The sequence below is a fragment of the Ambystoma mexicanum genome, chromosome 9 (genome assembly GCF_040938575.1).
Source record: "Ambystoma mexicanum isolate Mex_15411 chromosome 9, UKY_AmexF1_1, whole genome shotgun sequence".
NCBI lineage: Eukaryota > Metazoa > Chordata > Amphibia > Caudata > Ambystomatidae > Ambystoma > Ambystoma mexicanum.
The window spans coordinates 897,362,030-897,385,931 of NC_090931.1; the positions used below are offsets into that span (position 1 = coordinate 897,362,030).

General features: G+C 46.6%; 1 protein-coding gene across 1 annotated transcript in view; it reads left to right on the forward strand.

Moving 5' to 3' along the window:
* Window positions 1–23,902, forward strand: part of LOC138488752 (aryl hydrocarbon receptor-like) — a 654,410-nt gene that overhangs the window by 563,233 nt on the left and 67,275 nt on the right. Inside the window, exons 7-8 of the mRNA XM_069616026.1 lie at window positions 8,932–9,134; window positions 19,712–19,821. Coding sequence (XP_069472127.1) covers window positions 8,932–9,134; window positions 19,712–19,821 — 313 coding nt within the window. The remainder of the gene's footprint in view (window positions 1–8,931; window positions 9,135–19,711; window positions 19,822–23,902) is intronic.

Consider the following 23,902-nt stretch of genomic DNA (forward strand, 5'->3'; position numbering starts at 1 on the left):
CACTTCTGCTTATCCACAACAGACAGTGGTGTGAAAGGCCATCCTAGTGTGAAGGGTCTGTGGCCTAACCAACAGTCCCATAGGGATTTGAGGATCACCCCGTTTGGCAAAACTCTGGCGGAAGCTTTGCGAGCTTCAATTGACACGACGAGATGAGGCAAGCTCCTGTACAGCTACCAAGGCATATAGAGTGATCCTTTACAATAGCTAGGGGAGTGGGGAAGAAGCAAGGCCCAATGGACTCCTACACCACCATGCAGGATGGAGCCAGACAGCAAAATAAGGCCCCAGGGGAGGTGAGAGGTGGTGACAATTCGGATGGGATTGTGTCACACCTGCCACAACATCAGGAAGGAATGCAGAACGGATTTGGCTCTATCAGTGTAAAGCTCAAAGTTCTCTCAGCTGCTATTAGCTCAATCTGAAACATGCTGGAGAAGGAGAGCCGCTGTATGACGCAGGCTGAGAACAGAATTGGTGTAGCAGTAGACAAGATAACAGAAATAGATGTATCGGTCAAGAGCATCAATAAGGACCTGGCGGTAGTATTGGCCAAATGTGATGACCTGGAGTCAAGGTCCAGGCACAATAATATATGAATAGTTGGGGTCCCTGAGAACACACCAAAGGGGACAATTGAGAAATTGTTTGAAGATATGCTGTGGGCTGTCCTGGGAGACCTACAGTTTTCATGACAATTCCTAATTGAGAAAGCACACAGATAACCTCACCCTGCACCCAAGCACAGATCAGCTCCCTTCCCATTATAGTGGGACTACCTAGTTGCAGGGTGAGAGACTTGATCCTGAGAGTCGTGAGAGAAAGAGGTAACTTGCGGTATGAATCAATCAGAGTTTTCATATACCTCAACTTCTCTCCTGAAGTACACACGGTCTGCGAGACATTCAACAAGGTCAAGAAATTACTGTGGGAATGTCAGATCCCCTATTCAATGTTATTCCCAGCTCAACTTCAGATACAATATGTGGTCTGTGTCCATTTTTTTCTAGTACCGATGGAAGCTGTCGCATTCATACAATCCCCCAGGGGTGGTGGGAAACGGTTGCGGCACTAATAGAACAAAGGCTGAAAACACCTTTTACTAAAAGTGCTGAAGCTGTTTACTAATTGTGATAACATGCGTGTTTGTTACAGGGCTAGGGGGAAGCAACTGACAGGTACCGGGCTGCCTATTGTTAGGCTTGGGCACGCTGTTCGTAGCCACCCCCGATGCCTTTCTACTTTTGTTTACCAGGGGTTACACTGACAGGTTAGGTATGATGGTAACGGTTGGGAGGGTGTGGGGGGAGTTCAAGGTGTTGTGGTGTTTAATCAGAGGAAAAGGCAAAACTCATACATTAATGTTTCTGGTAACAACTAATGAGAGGTTATATATATGCACAGAGGATAGAATATTGATTGACAAGGACGATGGTTAGCAATGCAGGACCGCACCTGTTCATCAGCTGGAACTCTTGTTCATCAGCTGGAACGTGCGGGGCATCAACACCCAATTAAAGCCAGGAAGCTTTACATTGACATTGACAGACACAACCCCAAAGTAATAATGCTACAAGAAACTCATGCAGTCCAAGCGGTTTGTGAATCATTTGCTAAATGGTGCGTAAAGAACATATTCTTCACCTTATACTCCTCCCAATCACCTGGGGTCATGACCATTATGCATCACTCCTTCCACTTCTGGCTTATCAAGGCCTTAATAGACCCTGTAGGAAGATATGTAATTGTTTCGGAAGTAGTAGCGGGAGAAAAGATCCTGTTGGTCAGTACATGGGGCACCAAAGTAGTTGATTCTTCCTTCTATATGGAACTAGCACAAAACTGTGACTCTATGGAATGGTTTGAGGTTGTATGGCGGGGCCACATCAACACCATACTAGACATACATAAGGACTGTTCAACGTTGGGAAGTAGGTCACACACTGGCGCTGCAAGAGTCATAAATCAGACTATGTCCACACTTCAACTAACAGATGTGTGGAGACATGTGCACCTGACAGTCAGAGAATACACCTTTTACTCCTCGGTCCATAACACTATGCCGCAAACAGACTAATGGCTGGTATCGACAATCCTAATGGGAACCCGGCACAAATATGACAACCTTCCCCACACCTACTCGGACCGCTCCCAGATCATTATATCCCTCAGGCTAGATGCGGAACATGTCCCACGGCTGCAGTGGAAATTGCCTGCGGCTGCATTACTCAATCCCAAATTTGTTTTGCCCCTGATAGATAACATTATCGCATACTTCGAAATACACACAGGTTAATTGTTTGGCTGCTCAACCTTGTGAGTATCCTTCAAGGTGTACATTTGCGGCATTGCTCTGTCTTTGGTAGGAGAGATCCTGCAAAAAGTTAGAAAGAAGCTGGCCACCACGGAAAGCCAGAATACACGTTTTGGAGAACCTGCATGGCATCTCTCCGAAAGACGAAATCCTAGGAAGAATCAAAAATGCAGTGCTGGAATTTTGGTCATTGCTACATCAGTAGGCTGGTGCTGGCTCACAGATATGCAGAGGCTGATCGCCCAAGCCGTACACTAGCCCGAGAAATCAAGACCACAGGTGGTAGGGAAACGATAATGAAGATACAGGATCATACGTGTGGCAGTGTCACTGATGCAATTGGCTAAATGACGTATTCGCTCGCCATTATTGTGCACTCTATTCTAATGCAGGTGTACACATGGGTCAGGGTATATTACATGATCTCCCATTCCTGATGCTGGATGAAGTCCTATCCGTCAACGCAGTGATAACAGTGGAAGAAATTGAACACAGCATGAGTGATCTGCTGTCACAGAAGGTCCCAGGTACAGACAGGTTGCCTAATTCTACAAAGAGTTTAAGCAAGTCTTGGTTCTGCATCTGCTTTGGGTTTAAGAAGTGTCATGGGCCTCATTAAAAGTTTGCCGGTATCATGGCGGTAATACCAGCAGCATACTGGCAAACAGTAATACAGTTAATGCGCCTGATGCGCCGGAATTACCGGCAGATGACAGGTTTCAGTAAGGGCATGGAAATCCACATTCAAGGGAGTACCATAGAAGTCCATGGGGGGAATTGCCGGTGTTACCGGCACTGCTAATACCGGTGCCAGTACTACCATCTGTTTTTTGCCGGTGAGTAAACTGACTTATGTGTGAAATCTGATAGTGTCTCTCTAACTACTCCGCAGGGATCTGTCATCCAGGTGGCCAGGACATGGCCATCGCTATTGGATCCATTTCCTGGGGGTGGACCAGTGAGGGAGAATCACCTGGATGGGGATCCTTGGGAAGTGGGAATGGGACATTGATGGGCGAGACGCAGTATCCCCCTTATTTTGACACCTTTTCCCGATCCTACCACGTAGGATATTCCAAAACACTGCCCCCTCCTCTTTTCCACACAAACACTTTCACACAACACAAAAGACAACGGACTAACACCAGAGCCGTTTACTTAACATGTCCCAATACAGGGGTCAGGCAAAGTCAGGCAATTGACCAGAATCACTCACACCTGACGGCCCTTTTCCTACCCCACAGGGATAAAAAATGGAGCACAGGACGAGCAAGGCAGACCACACAATGTGAAAGCTAATTCAGCGCAGCAGTTCAAGAGGAGGCAAAAGAAGGCAAATGCTGTGAAGTTGATAAGGGGAGAAGTAACCTTGCCCTTTCCTATCAAAGCCTGTGAAACCTCTGCAGATGGAAGCATAAGTCCGCAAACAAACGCCAGCATGTGTTGCAGCCAATGTCGATGCTACTCGAGACCCTCATTCGCTGATAGCCAATCCAGGGCGAGACGCTGGTCTTGGTTGTACCAACCTTGACTCAAAGGAGAAGAAAGCCAAGCAGTTCATCACAGCCAGCGAGTCGAGTGGGAGTCGATAAGGAACTGGGCTGTGTTAAACGAAAAGTAGCAAGCCGATAATTTGAACTTTGGAAAGCTTAAAGGAACTTTTGAAAAAGTGAGGGTAAAGCCTGCAACAGAGGCGTCTGGCACCACGTGGGTGCTCACGCAGAAAGCTCTGGGTGATTACCCAAAGGGAGAGACTACCATAACCAGAAGGCCTTGGGAAGAGGCGAAGAGAGGTCAAAGGGGTCATACAGGGGTCTTGACAAATCCTCTGTACCGTCAAAAGTCTTTGACCGACAGATGATTGTGAAGAAAGGGAAGTGAATCTCACATGGTGAAGATTAGCAAGAGTGAACCCGGAAGACGGATGCTAATGAAAAGGGACGAAGTCTAAAAGTCCCGTAAAGGAATTGCTGGTAAAAGTCGGCCAGAGTGAACCTGGCAGAGGGACGCAGACAACCAAGGGCAAAGGCCAATGAACAGAGTTTCGTATATTTGGCAAGAGTCAACCTGATGGAGGGATGCTAGTGAGAAGGGGCGAAATCTAAAGTCCCTTAGTCAACTGTTTGGTAAAAGGTGGTGAGAATGAACCCGGCCAGGGGAAGCCGACCACCAAGGGCAAAGCCTGATGAGCTGTTTAAAACAACATTGAAGATTTGTGAATGCAAGACAAGGGCAAGTGAATTGTCTCCTTGTCAGTTGGGTCCCATCCAAGCTGAGGGAGATCCAGGGGTGAAAATTCATCACCCAAAGTGCATTGAACAGGAACTGTTTAATCGAGTGGTTGAATACAATTTGGTGAAGGTTCTACATCCGGAAGAGGGGGGCCCATGGGTGAAGCTGTCACCCAAAGTATATGTCGAATGACAAGGGGACAGAAAGTGTATCCCTTGTCATCTGGGGTCTGAGCCCGGCCGAGAGAGATCCAGGCGTGGAAAGTTATCACCCAAAGTTCACTGAGAAAGAAACTCTAGTGTTAATTTGTCGAATACGACTTCTGAGGGGTCTGCGCCCAGAAGAGGGGGATCGAGAGGTGAGGCCATTACCCAAAGCGTTCGTAGAACAGAACTTTGTGTTTGTTTGTTGAGAGCATCAGAACTCAAAGGCAAGAGACTTTTCATTACAAAGAGACGTAACCATCGAAGAACCTGATAGCTGTTACGGAACTGTTAGCTCGTGCTTGGAAGGCTCAAGCGTGTGCTGTGCTCCAAAGTCCCCCCTTGTCCTGTGCTAAAAATGCGGGGAAGGGAGACCTCGTGGCAATCACATCCTGACTTATTATTTGTGAACACTTTTCTTTCTTTATTAAAAACCCTATTGCACACTCTTTCTGTAATTAGTTGTAAGGAATTGGCAATATTTTCTTTTAGTATAGGCCTTTTTATTTTGACACGACGTCACAAGGACTGCCTTATTTTTCATTTGATGGTCGATGCTTGCTCCCATCTTAGATTTAGGTTTAGCTTGGGCATTTTTCCACCCTGTATTTGCAGTTCAATAAACATCCCTGAACTGTGATCACTTGTGTCTGTCTTTACTGTTGCCACCATGAGTTCCTTACACTTACCTCCAGCTTTTGGCTGGTGGTAAATCAGGCCACCCCACCATCAGATTTGTAGTTTACCAGTCCGGGAACATGCCAGTAAATGGAACTATTGGCCCGTTTTCTTCCCTACCAGCAAACTTCTCATGAGGCCCATTAGACAAGGGTGTACTGCCACCAACGCTAAGGGAAGCAATCATCATGGTAATACTTAAACCCAACAACCCACCAGCAGAGCTAATCTCGTTCAGATCATTGTCACTCATTAACGTAGACGTGAAGAACTTTGTGAAAAGTCTGGTCATCAGGCTACTACCACACATGACTAATATAGTCTGCCCGGATCAGTCAGCATTCGTCCCCTCCTGATCCACAGCACACAACCCACAGGGGCCCTTCTCCGTACTGTCACAAATTAATCCACAAGCAAGGGCAGTCGCTACTACACTAGATGCGGAAAATGCATTCAATTCCGTATCCTGGAACTATCTATTTGCAGAGTTGGGACATTCTGCTTCGGCCCGTATATTATTAGGTGTGTCAAATAGTTCTACACAGTTCCCATATCCAGAATCCGAATGTATGGTCGTCGTCTCTCAGTTCCAATAAAATTGAATAGGGGTACGCGACAGGGATGCCTCCTGTCTCCTCTCCTAATTGCATTATGCATAGAGCCGACATTAAATTAATCTGAATGCACCAAGAGCATCTGGGCCTGTGAATGCTGCGGTCTCCCAAGGTAATATTGCTTTATGCAGATGATACACTTTTGTATATAAGGGATCCAGACACAAATATGAGGCCAGTTCTAGAGGAAGTCTAGAACTTTGCACAATAATCGGCTATAAAGTCAACTGGAGCAAGTGGGAGCTCTTCCCACTGTCGTAGGCAACCCCCGCCCAGCCAGATTGAATGAATTTCTGGTGACCAGCTGGAACCATCTCGTACTTAGGGGTTAAGTTTGCCTGAACCTGCCCCTCACTGCATATGCATAATTTGTCCACGTATTTAATCAGCAAGCAGAAGGGATGGTCTAAGCTGCCAATATCAATGTACAGTGGGCTGTTTCTCCCCAAGATAGTCATATTACCTAAACTCCTTTATATTTTTACGAATGTGCCCAGTTGGCCATGTAGATACTTCTACCTGGCCAACTCTTCGATCCGCTGTGACAAGTTTTCTCTTGGGCCCAGGAGTGGCAGGATTGCGCTGGGAACATCTAATAACACCCTTTGGCCAAAGCAGCATAGCAGCCCATGGCCCAAGCACAGTATGCGTTGTACTGGTACAGAACAAACCACAAGACAGTGCATGTAGATATAGAACGACATTGTGTGGCCCCATATAATCTGAAATCGATACTTTTTCATAACAAGTATGAAGACACGTGCACCTTCGACCCACTTAGGACCACAGTCAATGCCTGGTCACGTTTATTTAGGCAATTGGACATCTCAACTACCTATAACAGACAATTGCCCCGTTTGGACTTCCCTGTCCTGCAACTGACGCTGGACAAGGACAGCAGAGTTAGGTGGGATAGGGAAGGGGTACTACAATGGGAGACATGTTCCCAGAGGGACACTTTGTGACACTAGTAGACTTTATGCATAAACTGGGGAGCAAAACCACGCTCACGTCTACATACCACCGCATGAGCGGCCTCTAGGAAACTATGGCCATCCTTTCCGAATGAGCCGGAATCTCACCCATACATTGACTTTATAGTTCAAGACTACGAGGGCCGTAGAACAGTCGCAGCATTATACAGTTTGGTGATGCAGGGTTGAACCGTGACTAGAAGTATACAAACCGCCTGGGAGCTGGCTGTGAGATGACAGACTAGTGTTGGAGGAATTGCTGTCAGCTAGCGAAGGAGGTCTCACTCAATGCTGATTTCGCCTGACACAATTTAAAATCCTCAGTAGTTTGCATTACATGCTGGCCAGAATGGCACGAATATTTCCGAACGTACAGGGGGAATGCCCCAAGTGTCATGGCAGGTTGGCCGGTTTAATTTCCAAACGTACAAGGGGAATGCCCCAAGTGTCATGGCCGGTTGGCCGGATTCATGCATATATTTTGTGCCTGCCACCAGGTCAATGCCTTCTGGTTGGAAATTGCAACCACACTATTTGAATTCACGGACATCCTGCCAACCCTGGCCCCAGCTAAGTGTCACCTGGGGGACATTGGCAAAGTTTCCATAACAACACAGATTCTTTAATCTGGCATGCCTGATTGCAAAATAATGCATAAATAAATACCGGAAATCAATTACATTTCTTACGAGAGCCGAGTGGCTTCGGGACCTGGCTTTTGCTAACAATCGTGAGCAACAAGGACTTCATTTAGGGGTCGCCAGGGGTCACAGCTGCGACCCCTGAGTTCTCCCTTGCTACCCCTGTGGTCTCCCTTGCTACCCCTAAAAAATAACCCTTTTTCTTTTTTAAATTGAGGCTCCTGGGCTGTGGCCAGCAGCATGTGGCTCTTTGTTTCTGGAGTGGCTGGTTTTCTGATAGCTATAACCAGTAAGATCGCTCAGTGGGTTGAGTACTCACTGCTGCAATGTGTGTGTGATCTGCAGGTTGCAGGTTCGACTCTCGGCAAAGTCAACACAGCCTTTCATCCTGCTGAGGTTGATAAATGAGTACCAACATAGGTTGGGTAATATTGTATGTATATTTGTTCTATTTGAAGCGCTTGCAATCACAATAATTTGGTAATGTGGGCCTATGCGTGCTGATATTAACCTTACATATGGTGATCCATTTTTGTATGAAATTAATATCACTTTAGAGTGATATCGTAGCCATATTTTTCAGTGTTCTTTGAAACAATGTTATGTGATGCACTTCCTGTTTTGTCATGGGGTCGTGTTCCATCAATTCCCTTGATGTCACCCTGTGTGACGCCAAATTACGTCACTTCCTGTGATGTCCTCAGAGGTCAAGGGTCATGTGATGTCACTTCCGCTACCCCAGGCATTTTGGTGAAATGACTCGCTGGTAAGGAAGCGTTTATTGGTTTTAGGCCGATTACACAGCACCCAAAGGACATATGGGAAGGGTTCAGACAGTATATGTGTAATGTGGAGGAAACCTGAGGCATGGTGTTGGCTGTCCGGTTTGTATGTACTAATGCAGTACATTAATTGATTATTGTATACTAGTGTCTGTTCACTGGACAGTGGCCAGTGGTGGGGTTTTAATTTGATTAAAAGCTGGATCTGAGGCCCTCATTAGTCTCTTATTTCCTGTTTATGCCTTGCCAACCACAAATAAACGTTTTTTCTTAAAATAATTGGGGCCAAAACAAGTAATAAAGAAGTCCATCCGTTTTTAAGCTGCGTCTGCCACTTATGTGTTTACCACAGTGTGAAATACAGTATCTACAGTGGTGCCTCGTGTTCTGTAGTAATACATGAATTTGAAGTAGCTGCTTTTTAACAAGAGGTGGAGTGGATATTGTATCATCTCACATGTCCTCTCTGAACAGATTCTGGTTTCTCTTACAGGCCTTAAATCTGCAGGGCAGGCTGAAGTACCTGCATGGACAGAATCAGCGGTCTAAAGATGGCTCCCTGGTGCCCCCTCAACCTGCTCTGTTTGCCATCTTAACCCCACTGCAGTCTCCGTCCATCCTGGAGATCAGAACCAAGAACATGATCTTCCGGACCAAGCACAAGTTGGACTTCACGCCAACGGCATGTGATGCCAAGTAAGTGTTGATCATTGCCCTTCCTTTCTTTTGAAGAACGTCTTTGAGGATTATCGGGGTGGTAGACGAGAAGCGTACAGTAGCTAGCCCATACAAGAAGATATGGGACGTGGATTACTAGAGTAACAAAGAACATGGATACAGCAGTTATGCCAATAAGGAGGTGGGACAAGCATCAATTGGGGTAACAGAAAAGCTAGGAACATCAACTAAAGCAATGTGGGCGGAGCCAAGAGCAGTGGCAGAAACAGAACACTTCAGTCCAGTGGCTACACCTATAAGCAGGCCAATAAAGGAACGCATGTTAACAGAATATATGTATGTAGGCCTCCTGTATAGCGTGTATTACTATCCTGAGGCTGTTACTAAGCACCAAAGAGGACGAGGGTAATGAAAGGGGCATTGAGGGACAGGGAAATAGGGATTCCGTGGCTGTGTCTGTAGGCCAACCCTCCCTCCTTCCTCTCTCTAGAAGCAAGGCATGGAGGAAGGAAGAGCTGGTGCTCCGTCAGGTGCACACATCCTCATTTCAATGAGTTCTATGGGCTTCTTAGAGGAAACATTGGGAGCACCCTCTTAGCTAAGGGAAAGGGTGTGGCACTCTTATAAGCCAGGGCCTACTGGCTTAGGCTTTTCAGAGCCCAAGGATGGACCTTGGGGCTCTTGCTTGGCCACTCCATAGATGCCCTAGATGTATTGAGCCAACAAAGCTGGCCCTGCCCCTGTTCAGGAAAGTGGTCTTGTTTTGGTGCATTGGGAATGCGTGGAGGAGGAACTTCGCAGAACCGTGCCTGTTCAGGATAAGGCTCAGACGGAACGAGTAGGCAGAAGCAAAGAGAGAGTTCCTGAACCTGGCCTTATAACTGGAAGCCAAGAGGCACAGTAGAGGCATAAATGAGAGTTCCTAGCTTTAACAGACATTGGACTCCCATGCACGTCATACCCCCCACTCTCCAAACAGCACACACATTCTGCCACAGCCTCGTGCCCCCACTTCTTCATTGTCACAGAACTGCTGTCAGACATCTACACATACCTCTTTGTTAGTCAACTAAGTACAACACCTTGCACAGCTTTAACCCTTCTCATATGGGAGGTTGATATCTTTTTTTTTTTAAATAATCATAACAATTAGAGCCATAATGTTATAATTTATTTATTATATATTGCTCAGAAATGCCAAGCGGGGGGCTGCACTGGGAAATTGTGGCTCCTTAAACCTGCTATCCAATGAGCGCCAAAACATTATAATGCCTCTTGTTTTGCCAATATGCATGGACTACTTTGCCAAGGGAAAGAGGTTTGCAAAGTATTCTTGTAAATGCACTTGATGATTAATGTGCAGATCCGATCAACTTTGGGGAGAAAGGATGGAGTCAATCGAAGCATCACCTTGTCCTTGAGAAAAAACGAATTGTTTATCTACGCAAAAAGGTTCAAACGTGCTGACTATTCCAGTCAATGTCAAGGCTATGAGGAAGAGTACGTTTTAAGAGAGGTGTTTTAGTTTAACTTTGTACATGGGGTTAAAAGGAGAGCACATCAACTTTATAAAAAGCACAGTCAGTCCCTTGCAAGGGCTGAAAAATCCTTATGTACGCATCCCAAAAAATCCTAGGTTACCGGAATCTGAAAGAAAGAATAATAAAAAGGATTATCACGAATGACTGTTAGCTGAACCCTCAAAGACGAATACTGCAATCATGTCCTTTTGACAAAGTGGGAATGTCAAATGTATGTAAAACTTCTTGTGAAAGGCAGAGGTGTCTCTTTACTGATGGTTATGCGGTCCTGCGCACCTCTAACTGGCTATCACTGGAGCACCTTACCTAATTGACAGATCCAGAGCTCCTGTCTGTTCTGAAGACATTGATGTGACCAATGCGGCAGTTATAGAATTCCCATTGACTACCACTTCCTTGCCCAGAGGGACGTGATTACAATAATTTTGGTTGTGGGTCATCTGAGTTTCTCAATCACTTTGCGTCTCAGAGGAATGAGTGGAAAGGCTTAAAATTATGCCCTTGACAACAAAACACATTGTGGCATCATTCAAAGCTTTTATTGAACTCGGCATGCGTGGTCTGAACATGGCCGCTCTAGCTTTCTGCTGTGAAATTCTCTATCCACACCGGGTGCATTGCTGTCAATAATAGATTCTGCTTTAGATTCTAGTGGCATGCATTGATTTCCAGCATCTTTATATGCATTGTTTTCTTTATGGGGGATCAGGATCTTTGTACCGGGGTCTTGAACGGGGGACAGTTGTGCTGATTCATCTGACTCCATTTTGAACTCTGGTGTCACCAGGCTATAGGACAGTCCATCACCACCGAGATTCCTGATCTTTCTGCGAGATGGAAAATCCGGTCTTCTTCGTGCCCAGTGGCCTACATCTTCAAGTTGTTCAAGCTCTGAAGCAATCTCACAGTTTCTTATGGAGCATGACCTAAGGAATGAGAAAGATGCAGGATGCTGTTGGACCAAAGTGTAATTAAACGTTTCTCACTCTCAGAAACAGATCCTTGTGGAGAGAGAAATCTTTCAAAGAAGTTAAGGAAATCTCTCTACAAGAACTGCCCAGATGGCCTGTTCTCTTCTTGGAGCAGACATCTCCTAGTTGAAAGACAGACCAAGTCAATGTAAAACAAGTTATATCAGAAGAAGAGAGATGCAACCAATCATTAGGCATTGGTAGAAAAATCTGGGGTCAACTTCATGAAAAATAATAGTACCTTGAAATCACTTGTTGCCCCACTTAAAACCTTCATAGAGACGCCTATGGACTGGAAGAGCAGGGATGTGGAAGTAGGCGTCTTGAAAATCTGTACTTCAGCGACAATTGTAGATAACTGGCCCATAGAGGCAACCTCTACCTCAAAAGTCGAACATGTGTGGCACAGAGGTTCAAACGGAATTTGGGAGAGTCAGAGAAATCCCAGAACTGGAGGCTGTAACCTTTCAGAATTGTCCACAGCATGCATGCATTGGTTTTTAAGAAACATCAACTCTTCCCGTAGGGTTACTGAGGATCGTAATAGGTACTCTAAAGGGGTTACTTTCCTCATTCGCTCTAGGCATCTCACCTCAACAGCAATCCCTTGTGTAGCCGCACTCAACAAAACCAGTTGTTGTGCTGTCTGACCCAAAGAAATAAAAGTTAAGTGTATGGCAAATTTCTACAGAAAAAAGAACGGTTATTCTGGTTAAAACTCAAAGGCCTGGTATTGCGTAAGGTTCTTTCTTTGCCAAATAGTGTACCATTCGAAGGGATTGTGTCCTCCGACGTATTCCTCATCTTAGATATCTCCTTCCAGCTCTGCTGGCCTCGGAAAATGTTTCTCTAGAGGGTGCTGCGCGTCGACGTCCTCCGAGTCGATGTCCCTCGACAGCCGCCGTATCGACGTCAACGTCATCCTGCCTATAAAGGCCGCGCGCAGCGTCCGTTGCTCAGTTCCATTTTTCCGCGCTTACTCAGTGCCTCGGAATACCGTTGCTCAGTTTTTTGTCAGGATTTAATCTATTTACCTCGAGTTATTCGATCCGTACTCGATGGCTTCTTCGTCGGAACCGACAACTCCTCGATCCGGCTTCAAAAAATGCCGAGATTGTGGGAAAAAGATGTCGCTGACTGACCCTCACAGAGTTTGTCTGTGGTGTTTGGGAGCTGAACACCATTGTTCGGAGTGCGAGGACTGTATGTCCATGACAGCTAAGGCCCTGAAGGAGCGTAGGGGGAAGCTGGAGAAAAGTAAGACTTTTAAAGCTTCTTCTTCGTCGACGAAGTCGAGACATTCGTCTCCTCATCACCATTCGCGCTCCAGGTCTCGGAGTGGGTCCCATCACTCCTCGAGATCGAAACACTCGAAGAGGAGACGTCGAAGATCCCCTTCTCCGTCTTCCTCTTCCTCTGTTTCGCCTAAAAGAATCCCTTGCCCCTCGAAACATAGTTCCCGGGCTGAATGGGAGGAATTCCGTAAAAATATGATGAGCGTCTTCGAGAAAGCGGCCTCGACCCCCTCGAAGACTGCCGAGAGCGATGCTCTGGTCGAAAGACTCGAAGGTCAAAAACGCTGCGAGTCGCAGTACCCGTTGACGCCGAGGTCGGTGACTTCGACACCGTTGTCGAAGGGACCTTCGACACACGGGTCTGTCGATTTGACGCCGGCGTCGACACCGGCGTCGACGCCAAGAAAAGACACGGTCACGACACACCCAGTGACTGTCCCCAGGTCCTCGATGTCGATGGCTTCGAGATTGTCGAGTAGAATCCCAATTCTGTCGAGGTCATCGAGGCCTCCGCCTTTGTTTTCGACGCCACGCTCGAAGCCTTCGACGTCGGCATCGATGACATCGACGTTTTCGAGGCCGATTATGACAAGTTCGGCGCCCTCTGCCCTGGAAATGGGATTTACACCCTTTATGAGTTCAGAACAATTGAGAACTATGTCCTCAATTATGGAAGAGGGTGAATTGTCTGAACAGGATGACACATTTGAGTTGCAGGGACCTGTAACCCCAATTAGAGAGGACATTTCCTCTGAAGAACGCAAGTGGGTTAGACACTTCCCCTGAGGTGGAGTTTGCTGGGCCAGACCTGGGGGAGAATGCTGAAACCCCCTATAGAGCCTTAATGGCCAGGATCACAGAGTTTATGGGGTGGTCTGCACCCTCACAATCTTTCCAACAGGATGACCTTACGGATATTCTTGACAAGGGCCCACAGGAGGACCCTGTGGTGCCTTTTCATAAAGCTCTTCGGAGGAAGATTATGATGAACTGGGAAACCCCAGATGTCGTCCCGGCAGTAAATAAAAAACTGTCTACAAAATATAGGGTATCCTCTACAGACCCGGAATTTTTGTCAAAACACCCATCCCCAGAAAGTCTGGTGGTACAGGCAGCATCTTCTACCGATGTCAAGACGGCTTATCCTACCGTCCCACAGGACAGGGACGATAAAAAATATGATGCTATGGCAAAGAAAGTTTTTTCGGCATGTAGCATGGCGTTAAAATCTGTTAATGCTACTTGCACCCTTGCTAGATTCAGCCATACACTTTGGGAGTGTGCTTCTACAGCGGCTGACTGCATCCCGGAGGGAGAAGAAAGGGAGGCGTTCCTGAATATCATACAGGACGGTAAAGACACTATGTGCGAATCCCTCCAGACGGGCATTGATTCGGCTGACAGTATCAGCAGAGCAACGGCGGCAAGTACAACAACCAGGAGATTTGCTTGGTTGAGAAAGTCTGGTTTTGCCCCTGATGTGCAAGCCAGGCTCTTGAACATGCCATTCGATGGCTCTTCTTTGTTCGGGAAAAAGGCGGATGACAGTTTAGAGAAACTGCAAACTTCAAAAGCAGCAGCAAAATCCCTAGGTGCTGCAATCCGTCAGACACCTTTTCGTCCCACAGGAACCTCTGCGAGGGGCAAGTCCTTTCGCTTCTACTCCGCATTCGGAAGAGGTAGAGGACGTCCGGCTCAAAGGGGACAAAGAAGAACTACCAGAGGTGGACGGGGTAGATATTCAAAAGCCGCAGCAACAGCATGTGCCTCTTTACCATCGGCATCCGCATCAGCCGCTCCAAAACCACTCTGAGGACTTCCCTCACAGGACACCTGTAGGAGGCAGGTTGACTCAACATCTGGCGGAATGGCAGGCTATCACGTCAGATGCTTGGGCATTGGAAACAGTTGCCCAAGGTTACTGCCTGCCTCTCCTACGCATACCTCAGAGTCATCCACCGGTGATCAGCTCTCAGAAAGCTCCAGATCTGCTCCTCTTGCAGGAAATTTTCGACCTGCTAGAGAAAGGTGCCATAGAACCGGTACCTGTAGCGGAGAGGAACAAGGGCTGGTACTCCCCTTATTTTCTCATTCCAAAGAAAGACGGAGGACTGAGACCCATCTTGGACTTGCAAAAATTGAACAAATTCCTCAGGAAAGACAAATTCAAGATGGTCACTCTTTCTCAGATCCTCCAGGCCCTTCAGTTCCAGGACTGGTTGGGATCTCTGGACCTTCAGGATGCTTATTTCCATGTGCCTATAATCTCAAACACAGGAAATACCTGAGGTTCGCAATTGGCAACTCTCACTATGATTTCGAGTGCTGCCATTTGGGCTGACCTCCGCCCCGAGGGTCTTCACCAAGTTAATGTCGGTAGTGGCGGCAAGTCTAAGGAGGGAAGGGATTCACGTCTACCCCTACCTGGACGATTGGTTGATCAGGGCTGTCTCTTCGGAACAAGCTCAGATCCAGCTAAATCACGTGTGCCACTCCCTTCACAGACTGGGCTTCTCCCTCAATTTAAAGAAGTCACAAATGATACCATCACAGAGACTCCAATTCATAGGAGCGATCCTGGACACTTCCCTGGGAAAAGCCTCGCCACCAGAGGTGAGGGCTCAAGATATTCTACAGATGGTTACCAAGTTCCAAGATGCCCAACGTCTCCCAGCCTTCGACTTTTTGAGGTTGCTAGGCCTCATGGCATCCTGCATTTTCCTAGTGCCAGAGGCTCGCCTGAGAATGAGATCCCTCCAGTGGGCACTGAGGACTCAGTGGTCACAATTCTCAGGGAAAATGACAGATCTTCTTCAGGTTCCCGACAGGGTGGCTCGAGACCTTCTGTGGTGGGCCTGTCAGGAGAACATTCTGAAAGGAGAACAGTTTTGGCAACCCTGGCCGGAGATTACAGTAGTCACTGATGCCTCACTCACGGGGTGGGGAGCCCACGCCAACGACTTGACCATCAGCGGTCGTTGGTCTCCATCGGAGTCCAGACTACATATCAACCTGTTAGAGCTGAGAGCCATCAGACTTGCGCTGAAGGCGTTCCTGTCAGCTGTACAAGCGAAAAACGTCCTGATAATGACGGACAACACGGTGGCCATGCATTACCTCAACAAAAGAGGAGGCGTAGGATCACTACCCCTGTGCAGAGAGGCGATGCAGCTCTGGTTTTGGGCAATCCAAGAAGGAATCTCTCTATCAGCAGTTCACCTAGCCGGAGAGAAGAACTTGACAGCGGACGCTCTGAGCAGGCAGAGCACAGTCTCCCACGAGTGGGAACTAGCTCAGGAAGTCCTTCAAGAGATCTTCGCTCTTTGGGGAACCCCTCAGGTGGATCTGTTCGCCACCAGCGTCAACAGGAAATGCGATCTGTTCTGCTCAAGGGAATTTCCCCTGAGAGGAGCTCTGGGAGACGCGTTCATAGTGGACTGGGAGTTTCCGCTTCTGTACGCGTTCCCACCGGTCCCTGTCATTCCTCAAATGATCAGGAGGTTGAGAAGATTCCGGAGAACCATGATCCTAATTGCCCCGGATTGGGCCAGGAGAACGTGGTACCCGGACCTTCTAGACTTGTCCATCTGCCCTCCAATTCGACTTCCACTCAGAGAGAACCTACTCTCACAGAAGGGAGGTCAGGTTCTCCATCCAGACATCAAAACCCTCAACCTTCACGCTTGGCTTCTGAAAGGTTGAGGTACAAGGATTGGGACCTCCCTCATGATGTTATGGAGGTGTTGCTTTCGGCAAGGAGGCCAGCAACAAAGTCTTTATACCGCTGCCGTTGGAACAGATTTTGCAGCTGGTGTAGAGAACAGAATGTCGACCCTTTTTCATGTGGTACACCAATGGTTTTGTCCTTCCTTCTATATTTGGCGAATTCAGGCCTTCAAGTTGGCACCATTAAGGGCTATCTCGCAGCGCTATCCATCTTTAAGCGCACTGCGGAAGAACCATCCTATTTCAAGTTACCCTTGGTAATGCACTTTCTAAAGGGGTTAACCAATGTTTATCCCCCAAGACCATTCCAAGTTCCACTATGGGATTTAAACTTAGTACTAACTTTCCTGATGGGCACACCTTTCGAACCACTCCATTCTTGTTCGCTAAGGTTCCTTACCCTGTTTTATTAATAGCACTTACATCTGCTGGAAGGGTGAGCGAATTACAAGCTCTTTCTTGTAAACCCCCTCACACAATATTTCACAAAGACAAAGTTGTCCTGCAAGTGAAGCCTAATTTCCTCCCAAAGGTGGTTTCTGAATTCCATATCACTCAGAAGATTACCCTACCATCTTTCTATCCTCCTCCTCATCCGGGGAAAGAGGAAGAGAGGTTACACAGGCTAGACCCTAGCAGGGCTTTAAGTTTTTACATCAGTAGACTAGCCAGGATAAGACAGGCAGACCAGCTGTTTGTAGGTTACACAGGTCACAAGCTGGGGTTACCAATAATTAAGCAGACCATTTCCAGATGAATCATTCTAGCCATTCTGGAATGTTATAAACTGGCAGGGAAAGAGCCCCCTCAAAACCTTAGGGCCCATTCGACCAGAGGTATCACAGCTTCTTCGGCCCTCAAAAGAGGCGTGCCGGTTAAAGACATCTGTGCGGCCGCTACATGGTCGTCTGTCCATACCTTTACACGATTTTACAATTTGGATTCCTCCTCCAGTCAAGAGACTAGGTTTGGAAGGGCTGTACTGCATTCTATTCATCAATAGAAGAAAGCGTGAAGTCAGTACTCCCTCCTCCAATAATAGAATACTGCTATGGGAGCCTATCTAAGATGAGGAATACGTCGGAGGACACAATCCCTTCGAAGAACAAGTTACTTCTTACCTTGTAACGTTCTTTCGACGGGATGTTCCTCCGACGTATTCCTCATCGACCATCCCATCCATCCCCGCAGTTCTATTTCCCTTGTGGTTGCAGTTTACGCTCCTTCAGGGTGATTAGTCTAGTCCAGAAAGTATTATTGTGGGCTACAAAACGGAACTGAGCAACGGACGCTGCGCGCGGCCTTTATAGGCAGGATGACGTCGACGTCGATACGGCGGCTGTCGAGGGACATCGACTCGGAGGACGTTGACACGCAGCGCCCTCTAGAGAAAAATTTTCCGAGGCCAGCAGAGCTGGAAGGAGATATCTAAGATGAGGAATACGTCGGAGGAACATCCCGTCAAAAGAACGTTACAAGGTAAGAAGTAACTTGTTCGTCTCTATAATAAGGTATGAACCTAGGTTGCTATCCTTTGAATCCCTGATTAATTGGAGGAGGTTATGTTTATTCAGAAAATGTTGGACCCGCCTCCCCACTCAATGTTTTAATGCCTTAGGACTTTTATGGGGACATTTATACAAAGGTATTTACAGATTATATGAGTATATGTGATAATATATTGTGGTTGCTGAATATGTCATGGGAATCAATGATTCAAAATCCATTGAAAATACGAAAAGGCTTTATGGGACCATGGCTGGTGTTCTAATGCTTCCATAAATCACTGGGAGTTATTTTATCATCTGAATAATGGCTATATTGTTTAAATATAATGTCTATAATGTCCGCAAAATCTGCTCTTCCCTTACCTTCCACACCACCAAACTCCTAATATCTTACATCATCTTTTATCGTCTCTTCTACTGTTCATCTCTCCTCTTTGGTCTCCCTGCTTCACATCTTGCCCCCCTTAAATCGCTTTACCACTCTGCCATCCGTACTCTCTTTTCCCTCTCCCCACATGACTCCATCTCCTCTTCACTCTCCTCACTTGGCTGGCTTTCCTTCCACTCCCAACTCAAATTCAACTTTCTCAGTCTCGTCTTCAAATCCCTTCATGATCTTGCCTCTCCCTAGCTATCCTCCCTCCTTTCATTCTACTTTCCCTCCTGTCCCCTCTGCTCTACTGATCATTTCCTACTCACTGTTCCACCCCTAGCTTGTGCTCCTTCACGCTTCTTCTCCTTCCACCTTCTTGCTCCACTCCACTGGAATTCTCTCCCTCTCTCTATCCGCTCCATCTCCTCTTACTCATCCTTCCGCTCCAACTTAAAATCCCATTTTCTCCAATCTCCCTCTTGATAGCTCGCCTCCACTTCCTCCCCTGCTTTATCCTACTCTGTCCATTAATAGGTTCTCAGCAAATTGTTCCACTTATTGTTCTTGGTTTTTTAAATCTTGAGTTGTATCACATTGCTTCTTATGTATTACTGTTGTTCCATGTAAAGCGCTTTGGCGTAAAGCACTATATACACATTTTATAAATACAAATACAAATACAAAACTATACTATTGACCCAAACAGAATTATGTGTGGCACAGTAAGATGTGTCAGTGATTGTGAGATTTTCTATTTTTAACATAAAAGGTTTTTGGGTCAAGGACAAACATTGTGCATGCAGAAAGAAAGTGTACATTTTGTGATTTTCTATATGTGTTTGAAACTTTGGAGCACCTGTTTATTGAGTGCTGGGAACTACAAGATCTAGGAATATCCATATTTCACTGTTTTGTCCATTATTACATTTGTTTAAATTCAAAAACATTTTTGATAAGTATATTCGGTGGACATTTTGTGTTAGTAACAATTGCTGCTATTCATTATATGTATTATCTTATGAGTTCATAAGGACATCTTTGTAATAATGAATTGTGCAGAATGTTTTTAAATGATTTGATGTGGTTGATTCATTGTAAATGTGTTACTTTTGTGCAAAAAGTTTGTTTTTAAACTGAAGTACATCATAAAAAAAGTGTGTGCTTCACTTTTCTTGTTGCAGGGGGAAGGTTGTCCTTGGATACACTGAAACCGAGCTGCGGATGCGTGGCACTGGGTACCAGTTCATTCATGCTGCTGATATGATTTATTGTGCCGAGAATCATGTGAGAAGTAAGTGTGCACTGTGATTATGGCTTCCCTGTCCTCTTCCACAACACGGCATACTGCACGTTCCCCCAAAGCTAAGCTTAACAAAGGCACAGAGTTCCTTTACCCGCTTCCGGGGCAAATTCTTGGAGAGGCTGGTCATCTCTCAGTTGATTCAACACACTGAATCTGTTGGTTGTCTCCACGACCACCAGTCTGGCTTCAGAGCAGCCAGAGGCACAGAAACTGCACTCCTGAACACCCATGAAGACTTGCTCTCAAATCTCGATTCCAACTCTCCTTCTGTTCTCATCCTTCTTGATCTGTCTGCCTTTGACATGGTCCATCATGCCACTGTTATAAATCGGCTCTATTATACCCTTAGCATCACGGACCTGGCACTGGACTGGTTAACCTCCTTCGTCTCTAACCGATTATGCCAAGTTCAACTGAGCCCTTTTCTCTCCTCCATCACACTGTCCACCTGCAGCGTCCCTCAGGGCTCTATCCTCTATCCACCATTTGATCTCTGCCTTCTCTCCTCACTTCCAGTGTTATGTGGACGACACGCAGCTCTCCTACAAGCTTCCCTCCACTGCCTCTTCATCCCCTCTCATTCCTGACTGTATGACTGCTATTCAGGCATTGTGCGCTGCTAACGAGCTCTGTCTCAATGCCAGTAAAACTGAGATCCTTCTCATTGGGACCTCTGCTCCCTCCTACTCTCTGGCTGCCCTCCATGGGTCCCCTCACCCTCAACCTCTTGTGAGGCAAAAAACCTAGGTGTCATCTTCGACTCCTCTATCTCCATCTCTCCTCACATCACGGACCTTGCCAAGAAGGCCAACCTTCAGTTGCACCTCCTCAGAGGAATACTCCCTTTCCTCACCTTCCCCCAGAAACTCAATGTCTCCAGAGCTCTGGTCCTCTGGCTGGACTACTGCAACAGCCTCTTCCTCAATCTGCCTAAATCCTCCCTTTGCGCCCTTCAACTAATCCAGAATAGGACTGCAAGACCTATCCTGAGCCTCAAGCCCAGGGACCACATCTCTCCTGCCCTAAACTCTCTCCACTGGCTCCCGGTTGCTGCAAGGATCAAGTTCAAGACCTCTGCATCATCCACAAGGCTTTGTGGGTCCTGCGAGCCCGCTATATCCAACTCTCTCCCTAAATACTTCCCTGCTAGAGCCTTTCGGTCTTCCAGCGCTCCCTGCAGATTAGATGCTTTTCCATGCAGAGAGTCGGGGATAGAGCTCTCTTTTCCCAGAAGCCTCCCTCTAGAATGGACTCCCTGCCCCTCTGAGGCTTGAGCCGGATCGCCTTAAGTTCCAGAAGCTTCGCAAGACCCTCCTTTTCTCTTCTTTCTTCCCTCTCCCCATCCCCTACTAAATTCCCACTCGGTGGTATTTGATTTTGTCTGGCTGCCTGGTTCCCTCTGAGTCATAAAGGGCATCTGGCGCTGCTCGCCCAGTCTACCCCAACTCCTCTGTTTCTCCTGACCCCCCCGTTCCTGCACTTACCCTAGCGGGCTTCCTCCCCCTGCACCAGCCTAGTGGGGACACACCCCTACTGAGTTCGGTCCAGCCCCCTCCTCGCACTGAACATGTGAACCCCACTCCCCTGCACTTCTTGTTACTGCACTTGCACGATCCGAATGGCACAAGGCCTAGTAGGACCGTTTTTGTTATTCTTCATCCCTGTCTCCCCTACCCCCTTTTTTGTCTTGTGGTGACTTGAAACACCATTTGCTGTATAGGCGCATTGTAAATACCCAATAAGTAAATAAAAAGAAAAATAGGTCGCAGCACAGCCTTTTATCTGCATAATGCTCTTCAACCAAAAGCAAGGCCTGACTGAACATGCAAGGAAGGTCCATTTCGAATTCACCTTTAGGGGCTCATTACAGGTTTGCTTGTATCCCACTGGTATTACCGGCGGGATACTGGCAAACCTGCCTTACTACCTTACTGTCTCCGCCGCCCGATCTCCTGGTATTATGGGCAAAGGAGTGACAGTAAGTTCCCATTCCCATGGGATTGCCGCAATTACTGGCAGCGGTACAACCAGTGCCAGTAATTGTGGCAATTATTTGACAGTAGGGGCCTGAACTCCTGGCACGTCAGGCCTGCCGGGAGATCTGTGGCCCTCACTGGCAAACTTGAAGTGTGCCAGTTCATTAAAAATGCCATAGCTGGAATAACCGGCATTTCTACCGTACCTGCAGACTTCAAATGCGACTTAGAGCAACTTCTCACACTTTTTCAGTACTAGACTTCATCACAGAGAAAGGTCGAGCACCAGAACATAATCACTACGTTTTCTACTGTCTGCATATTTTCCGCTCTGCCCGCATCTGGTTATTAATTGGGGGAGAGGCTTGAATCAGTATGGAGTACCACTTGTTTTATGCAACTGTAAAAATCAGATGCGAACCTAGGGATTTATTGTAATGAATGGCAAAATGTTTGTATGCGGTAGCTGCCATTTTGATCTTCTGACGTCTGTGCATGCACGTAGGGTTGTGATCAAAGAATATTTTTCATTTGGGGCAGTAAAAGACCTGGGAACTTCATGGATTTCTGTGCCTTTAACTGCTCAGGCTAGAAAATAATAAATATCTGGCAGACCACAAATGGTGTCCAGGAGGTGTCCTCTCTCCTGGATTTAACGGCTCATTTACAACGAAATTAAAGCAAGATCTTACCTTAGCAAGAGCCCTAACTCAGTCAATGGGCCTCACAACAGCGATGTGGGAAAAAAAGGAGTTCATGCAGTGGTAACGTTGTTACCACTGCATTACTGCCGTACTACAACTCTGGTGGTGGGGCAGAGGAAAAATCTCCAGCAAAATACTGGAGGTCATTCTGCCGCCTTACTGCCAAAAAATCTCAAAATCGGCAGAATTACTGCCAGCGGTAATTTAGCCAAAATCCCCATGGATTCCTGGACTCCATAAATGAGGAGTAAGACTGCCATACTACCACTTGTAATCTGGCGGTAATTCCACCAGACTAAGTTTCGGTAACAGTAATTCCGTGTTGTGGTATTCCATCAGATTTACCACAGAATACCACCAAACTTGTAATGAAGCCCAATTTCGATTGTTGGACGCAAAGGCAATGAGAGTATCAAGAGCTTTCACCAATTGGATTATAGAGATCCGTTTGGCAAAACGAAATGCTATCACCATGGATAGTGGCGATTAGCACAGCCTTAACAAACTGATGTCACATTCTAAAGTTAGAAAATCTTTTACAGGGAAATATATTTGTACCATTGGAATAGTTTACATCAGAATGTAGTATTTCTGCTTCACTTTCTTTACTTTATCTTCACGTAGCATTTGGCTTTTGTGCAGAATTTACTTTAGTAAGAGTAACTTTTATTTAGGTTGTTTTCTTCGTTAGAGAATCAGTTTGTTTATTGGAGAAATCTTCCTTTGCTTTTTTGTTAGATTTGTTGGACTGCCTTTATTCATTTCTCTTGTTAGTGAGATTGGTTTGCAGCATTTCAGTGGTTTTGTTTTTATTTTGTATTTCAGCTCTATTTTTTGTATCTACACCCAAGCTAAACCTCACTGATGGCCGAAACATGTGTGGGGTTGCTTGTGGTCTTGTGCAGAATTGATGTGACCAAGCAGTTCAGTCTGGCCTTCCACTTTTGCCGTTGGGCCAAGCCAGATTTGCATATGGTCTTAACCCTTTCTGGAATGGCTTGGCAGGTGAGAACGATGGCCTGAAGGGTTTCCCAGAGCAATGCCAGAGGTTGACATGAATTCCAAACCTTACAGCCATCACATCTTTTATTTTTCTGTAGTCACCTCGAATGGGACAGGTACGCCCAGATGGGAGTCCTGCACCTGCTGGGCCTAGAGACCCAAGCTACATCTCACTGATGATGCCCAGTGACATGAAAACATGCCTGGCAGTTTGGGCTGGAACACCCCTTTTTAGTTGGAAACAAGCCTGATTTATATATGGACTTTCCCCTTTCTGTAATGGCGAGAGGGCGAGATGGATATGGGTCCCGGAGTCAGCCTTGTCGGGGCTTCCTCCTGGTTCTTCTCTGATCACCTCTCTGATCTCAAAGTAATCCCTCCTCCCAC